The sequence below is a fragment of the Hyla sarda genome, chromosome 1, assembly GCF_029499605.1.
Source record: "Hyla sarda isolate aHylSar1 chromosome 1, aHylSar1.hap1, whole genome shotgun sequence".
Classification (NCBI taxonomy): Eukaryota; Metazoa; Chordata; class Amphibia; order Anura; family Hylidae; genus Hyla; species Hyla sarda.
Window position 1 is genome coordinate 439,736,667 of NC_079189.1, and position 8,302 is coordinate 439,744,968.

Consider the following 8,302-nt stretch of genomic DNA (forward strand, 5'->3'; position numbering starts at 1 on the left):
ATAATATTATTATACTTATTATTATTAATAATATTATGATTTTTCTTATCATTATTATTCTTATTATACTTATTATTATCATGATTTTGCTTATTATTATTATTATACTTATTATTATTAATATTATTATTATACTTATTATTAATATTATTATACTTATTGTTATTACTATTATTATACTTATTATTATGATTTTTCTTATTATTATTATTATACTTATAAGTATTATTATTATACTTATTATTATTATAATTATAATTATTATAAGTATTATTATTCTTATTATTCTTATTATTATACTTATTATTCTTAATATTATTATTATACTTATTATTATCATGATTTTCTTATTATTATTATACTTATTATTATAAGAATTATTATTATGATTCTTATTATTATACTTATTATTATTCTTAATATTATGATTATGATTTTTCTTCTTATTATTAGTATTATCATGATACTTTATTTTTAAGCATTACATGTTGGCAGCATACAAGCCATGATCGATCCAGAAGGAAGAGTAATGCTAGTTGTGACATGTGGGCTGTGATAAGAGATTCATGGATATGAGAGAAGGTGAGGACAAATGATGTTAGTGATCGGCTGATCTGATCGTGTGGTTTATCAGATCCATAACTGTTAATCTATGAGGAAAGGGGGTGCAGGAGAGGTGTTTGGCTAAACATAGCCACATGAGCCTCATGTACATTCCTGATAGGGGGATAGATGAGCACAAGCTGGAATGTAACCATCACACACCACGTGCCCCAGGGCTTCAGCTCCACCAGCAGAAGATAGAATGTGATGATTCTAATATACGGCCTGTGTACAGTTATTACAGCGCCCCCCATATCACAGATGACATCACTAGAATTTATTACAGTACTGACATAAAAACTGTTCTTACTCCTATTACAATAATTATAGAGAAGACCTGATCCTGGATACATGTACAGAGGACTGGGATCCTGACAGGGTGTCTGTAGTAACTGTAGCAATAATAATAATAATAATAATTAATACAACCAATATGGTCCAGACACAAAGCAGATATGGCAGCGCTCCATCATTCCGCCAGCTGGGAAGGACGAACCCAGGTTCTTCATTTAGCAAGACTAGGTCCAATGTGAGAGCACATGTCTAGCAAATCTACTGAAATGATTAACCACCACATTACCGCATAATGCAGTATCTCTCTCTCTCCCACACACACACACACACACACACACACACACACACATATTGTGTATATATATATATATATATATATATATATATATATACATATCTCTCAAACACACACACACACACATATTATATATATATATATATATATATATATATATATATATATATATATATGCATATCTCTCAAACACACAAACACATATTGTGTATATATATATATATATATATATATATATATATATATATACATATCTCTCAAACACACACACACACACACATATATATTATCCATCACACGCACACATATATATATACACATACATACACACGTCTCTCAAACACACACATATATATACACACATACACACATCTCTCAAACACACACACACACACACACACACACACACATATATATATATATATATATATATATATATATATTTTTTTTTTTATTGGACTAACAGAATTTTGTAGAGAAGCTTTCGGGATTCCTCCCTTTATCAAGTCCAAAGCAAATCTTAGCTCACAAGTCTTTGGACTTGATAAAGGGAGGAATCCCAAAAGCTTCTCTACAAAATGCTGTTAGTCCAATAAAAAAGGTATTACAAGATACTGCAACATTTTATGATTTGCATCTACATCACTGGACTAATACGGCTACTCCTAACTACTACATATATATATATATATATATATATACACACACACACACATATACACATACACACATCTCTCAAACACACACACACACATATATATATATGTGTATATATATATATATATATATATATATACACACACATACAAATACACATACATACATCTCTCAAACACACACACACACACATATATACACACATATACACATCTCTCAAACACACACACACACACACACACATTACAGTAGATTTGTCAGGACACTTGGCATGCATGTCCCTAAAACCTGGTAATTCTCAGGAAGCCCAATGATTCTGGAGCTTATAAAGAGCCATTTCAGCAGGTAATGTGAGGAGGATCCAACCAGGAATAATCCTCTCTAATGAGATCCGCCACTAGTCTGCACAGAGGCCTGCTTTGCTTTCCCACATTAATATCAATCACAATTCCATTGTATATGACAATACAAATCTATGTGCAATGTATCCTGCTCCAGGGGAGATTAGATATTTTCTATGGTCTGATATATATATATATGTAGGAGCCATAGTTGCGGGCACAGATGGTAGTGACGTCCCCTGTGTTCTCCAGTTGGCACTCTTGCTTGTGATTGACAGGCCTCCATTTAGATGCAGCAGAACGTGCAGTCACATCAGGCAGCTCCAGGAGGCGGGCATCTCCCAGTACTGACACCAGTGACATCACCCAGCTACTGGCTGACACTGGACACAGATAAGGGCTACACAATCACATCATACCGGTGAATCAGGCCAGGAGGGGTGCTCCATAGGTCTATGCTGTTTAGGACAAACAATGTAACGTATTGATCTACAGGACAGAAGTGGGTGAAGTGACTATTGACATCGCTGCTGTAGTAAGGAGCCCTTCTTTATGTTTGGGGGGTAGTTTCCCTCCCTTGAATGGTGTCACAGAGGGGCAATCTGTAAGGGGAGCTGCTATTTTTGCTCCCTTATGGAAGAGATCACCCCTCTGTCCCCTAAAGCATATGCTTTCAGTATCGCCTCTCTGATTTCAGCCTCAGAACAAGTGGACATCGAGGAGCGCAGTGCTGCCCTGGAGAAGCTCTGCAGGTTCCAGTGCCACCCCATGAGAATGCACTTCAGTGCTGTTACCAGGGATATGGAGGGTAAGTGTCCCTGTCACTAATCCTTCCCACAAGTAGCTTACACCATCACATATTTCTCCCTGTCATCTTATGTGCCAGCCTGTGTGCCACAATGTCCCAACCTGAGTGCCCTCTGTATTGCACTGGATGAGTACCCCCTAACGCAGGTCCCTAATAATAAATCCATCAAATCCCTTCACTCACTCTTGTCCTCATCTGGTCCCCGGGTAAGGGTAAAGTGCAAATGTTCATAAGGGAACACATATAGGAGAAGTGCCCTGTCAGTGCCCCATCTCATATATGCCACCCACTGTATCTGGCGCAGTCAGAAAATACGAATTTCAAGTTCACCAAAGAAATAAAAGTTCTACTTGCACTTATCTTTAATCCTACACGTACATTTTATCTATTCTATCAAATGAGCTCAATGGTTAATGTATTAAAGATATATAGTCAGTAGACGTGTACCGAAAACGGAGCGAAAAAAATCGAATAATCGCAATAATATTGTGAAATAATCGCAATAATGTGAACAACAATTAGGGGACAATGCGACTAGTTGTCTGCGCACAGGTCATGAATAGGTCACTGAAGACTATATACAATATATTCCCCTTTTATTGTGTGTGCAATATCTACTGAAACTATCTTTACTAATGAAAATGCATAAATATTAAAAATAACAGTATAATAGTTTACTAAGATATTAATAGAATCCAGTCTTCACCGTAGAAATGACATTTACTTCGCCCATGTAATGACAAACTGATAACAATCTGAGATCTTGTGATAGGTAAATAAGTCTAAAAAAATCACTGTAAATATACAAGAAAAAAACAACACTAAACGTAATGACATTTATTTGCATTTTATTTAAACAAGTAATAAGTCTGAAATTACATCAATATATAATAATGATATTAATATGAAATCATCATAGTAGTAGTAATAATCATTATAACTGAACATTTCCCAGCCAGATCATTTCCGACATTACCTAGAGAGATGGGTTTGGTGCCAGGATGATGTTATTGTATTGGTTCATTGGGGGGATTTCTGGGCATACGTCTATTATTCCATATGTTTCTCCATAGTCATTGGGATAAATAATAGGACACCTATAGCCAGGAGGGAAAGGGTGCATGAGATCTGCATAGAGTGACTGTCCCTGTCCTAGCAGGCACATATAGGGCAGGTACAGGGAAGGGGTATGGCACCTCATTGGTGCTTGATGTTTGTTTTTAGTGGAAGAAAAATGCCCTGTTTGTTTTGTTGTGGATGGAGGTCTACACAAGTGTGTATATCTATTGTTTAAACAATAGGAAGGGGAGGGCAGAAGTGGGAGCGAGGAGGGGGTGTAGCAAGGGTGACGCCTTATATAACTGCACCGAAAAGTGGGTGTCAGGAGGAGGAAGCTCTGGTAAGAAGAGGAACTTGTGTGTCAATCATCCCATCAGGGTCCCACAAGCGAGGACAGGGCGCTACCTGCGAGTCCCAGCTCTTCGCTTATCTAAATAGAAATAGGAACTGGTTGTGTAGCAGAAGGGGAGGAGGCCCTGTCTTTGTGAGCAGGCGAGGAGATAAGACACAGGGCACTGGACTGCAGCACAGCCGGGAGCTACTGCTCTACCCAGGGCCACACTACCCACTCCAGTGCCAAGGACAGGATTCCACTGGCCCCATCTCTCCAGGAATGTTGCCCACATACTGGTTCCAGCAGGCAGCCCCGGGACTATAGCTGCTCGCAGATCATCTGTGCTGAGTAAACACCAGGAAGGGAGCAGCCTCCAGATCACCTACATTGTTCTCCCAAATTCCTGCATGTAGCAGAGTTAGCTTGGACTCAGGTAGCACAGCCGAGCCTGGACTCAGGTAGCACAGCCGAGCCTGGACTCAGGTAGCACAGCCGAGCCTGGACTCAGGTAGCACAGCCGAGCCTGGAGCAGCGCACAGCCGCACATCTGCTTTGTTCTCTGCTTTATTCTCTTTGCTCTCTTTTGATTATTTTTGGGTATGATCTCAGCAATCTCCAGTCCCTGGCTCACCCAGCTCTCGCATTTCTGCGATGTTGCAGCTTTCACAGCCAACAGTCTAAGTAGCTTAAACGCTTCAGGGGGCTACCACCTCTCCCCATCTCCGGGGGACCCCTACAGCCAGCACGAACCCCACTACGAACCCTGCTCTGCGGCTCAGCATTCCTACAGCTTCGGCCCTGGCTCCAGCCATGCTTGTCCGGAATCCGAAAGTGCTGGAGCCTCGTCCTCCGGCTGCTCATCCTCCTCCACCCCAGGGAGCAGCAGCAGCAACAGCAGCAAAGCCCCGGTGAAAAAGAACCCCAAGGTGGGCAACATCACCGTGCAGCTGGAGATGAAAGCCCTGTGGGATGAGTTCAACCAGCTGGGCACAGAGATGATCGTCACCAAGGCTGGAAGGTAAGGGCATTAACCTATTGTTTCCAAATAGGGGGATTGCGGGACTGACCCAACATTACATACTTCTACAGACTCATATATAGATGTCTCTTATAGGACTTTATATTTATATGACTGTTCGGTAGTATCCATATATAGATGTCTTTTATAGGATTCTTTATAGGACATTATATGATTGTTCGGTAGTATCCATATATAGATGTCTTTTATAGGACTTTATATTTATATGATTGTTCAGTAGTATCCATATATAGATGTCTTTTATAGGACTTTATATTTATATGATTGTTCTGTAGTACCCATATATAGATGTATTTTATAGGACTTTATATTTATATGATTGTTCAGTAGTATCCATATATAGATGTCTTTTATAGGACTTTATATTTATATGATTGTTCTGTAGTACCCATATATAGATGTATTTTATAGGATTCTTTATAGGACATTATATGATTGTTCAGTAGTACCCATATATAGATGTCTTTTATAGGACTTTATATTTATATGATTGTTCGGTAGTACCCATATATAGATGTCTTTTATAGGATTCTTTATAGGACTTTATATTTATATGATTGTTCGGTAGTACCCATATATAGATGTATTTTATAGGATTCTTTATAGGACTTTATATTTATATGATTGTTCGGTAGTACCCATATATAGATGTATTTTATAGGATTCTTTATAGGACATTATATGATTGTTCGGTAGTACCCATATATAGATATATTTTATAGGATTCTTTATAGGACATTATATGATTTTTCAGTAGTACCCATATATAGATGTATTTTATAGGATTCTTTATAGGACATTATATGATTGTTCGGTAGTACCCATATATAGATATATTTTATAGGATTCTTTATAGGACATTATATGATTGTTCAGTAGTACCCATATATAGATGTATTTTATAGGATTCTTTATAGGACATTATATGATTGTTCGGTAGTACCCATATATAGATGTATTTTATAAGATTCTTTCTAGGACATTATATGATTGTTCGGTAGTACCCATATATAGATGTATTTTATAGGATTCTTTATAGGACATTATATGATTGTTCGGTAGTACCCATATATAGATGTATTTTGTAGGATTCTTTATAGGACATGATATGATTGTTCGGTAGTACCCATATATAGATGTATTTTGTAGGATTCTTTATAGGACTTTATATGATTTTTCAGTAGTACCCATATATAGATGTATTTTGTAGGATTCTTTATAGGACTTTATCTGATTGTTCGGTAGTACCCATATATAGATATATTTTGTAGGGTTCTTTATAGGACATTATATGATTGTTCAGCAGTACCCATATATAGATGTATTTTGTAGGATTCTTTATAGGACTTTTTATATGATTATTCAGTTGTACCCAAATATAGATGTATTTTATAGGATTTGTTTTATAGGATGTTTTATAGATGAGTGTATTCCAACCAGGGTGCCTCCAGCTGTTGCAAAACTACAACTCCCAGCATGCCTGGACAGCCTACGGCTGTCCAGGCATGCTGTGAGTTGTAGTTTTGCAACAGCTGGAGGCGCCCTGGTTGGGAAACACGGATCTAGCCACATCAAAAGTTGGATCATTTCAAGGTGTGTGTGTAGATTGATAATACATACAGTATAGGATAGATAGATAATACATATAGGATAGATAGATAATATATATAGGATAGATATACAGATAGAAAGATACATAAATATATATATATATATATATATATATATATATATATATATATATATATATATAGGATAGATGATAGATAGATAATATATATAGGATTGTAGTTTTGCAACAGCTGGAGGCACCCTGGTTGTAAAACACTGCTGTAGATCCCCCAATCCTCCAATCTGTCTGGTGCCTGGAGATATAGAGTTGATCCTGTAGGCCAGAGCCCAGTAGACTGGAGGAGCTGGGGGCTGGAAGTGGAAAGTGTGACCATTTTAGAGATGATTTCATAGTTGGACTATTTCTTGCTGTAATTACAATAATTGGCGTTGAACTTGTGGAGGGAAAATCTGAATAATTTACAGGGAGCTGTTTGGTAAACATGGGCACTCACCACCTGCCAGACTCCATTAGAAGTGTCATAGATTATATTAGGGAATATTATAGCATTAGGGCTTTTACAACCTCATTCACACAGTGAGAGGTTGATCCCAGCAGGTATATTTCCTGACACCAAAGCTTTCATTTCTTTAATTCCCCTCCAAGACTCTATCACCACCCAACACGGCAGCAGAAAGACCACTGGGATTATTGGGAAATGGGGAGATTTGTGCCTTGTAAAAATCCTATAGGCTCTAGAGAGCTGAGGGGGGGGGGGACACCATGGCCTAATCTGGGCTAAAACACCAGGAGGATCCCACATCAGGTGGACAATGGGGGAGATCAGGATATGTGGTGGGTTTATCCCAAATATGATTTATTCCATCAATTGTAGAAACTCTGGTAATAAAACAAATCTCCACATTATTATATTGTATGGGATCTGTCTGCAATCTTATCAGTCCGAGACCACATGACCTGTATGTGTGGGGGTTTAAATATGTGTCTATAAAGTTGTAAGAATAAGAATGATAATAATAATCATCAGCATTTATATTATTATTACTATTATTAATAATAATCATTATAACATCATATATAAAATATTTATATTATTATAATATCATCTATAAAATATTTGTTATTATTATTACTATTAATAATACTAATAATTATAATATCATCTATAAAATATGTATATTATTAGAATATAATCTATAAAATATTTGTTATTATTATTACTATTAATAATAATAATCATTATAATATCATATATAAAATATTTATATTATTATAATATAATCTATAAAATATTTATGT

The 8,302-nt window shown here is 36.7% G+C and overlaps 1 protein-coding gene across 3 annotated transcripts in view; it reads left to right on the plus strand.

Moving 5' to 3' along the window:
- The first annotated feature begins 2,593 nt into the window (after window positions 1-2,593).
- Window positions 2,594-8,302, plus strand: part of TBX1 (T-box transcription factor 1) — a 30,178-nt gene continuing 24,469 nt past the window's right edge. The window contains exons 1-3 of one of the 3 annotated variants that reach the window (XM_056532357.1): window positions 2,594-2,725; window positions 2,888-2,998; window positions 5,001-5,409. In XM_056532357.1, the coding sequence (XP_056388332.1) occupies window positions 2,959-2,998; window positions 5,001-5,409 (449 nt within the window). In that variant the 5' untranslated portion in view covers window positions 2,594-2,725; window positions 2,888-2,958. Of the gene's footprint in view, window positions 2,726-2,887; window positions 2,999-4,380; window positions 5,410-8,302 lie in introns of those variants that run through there. The other 2 variants (XM_056532373.1, XM_056532366.1) reach the window with 2 other exon arrangements.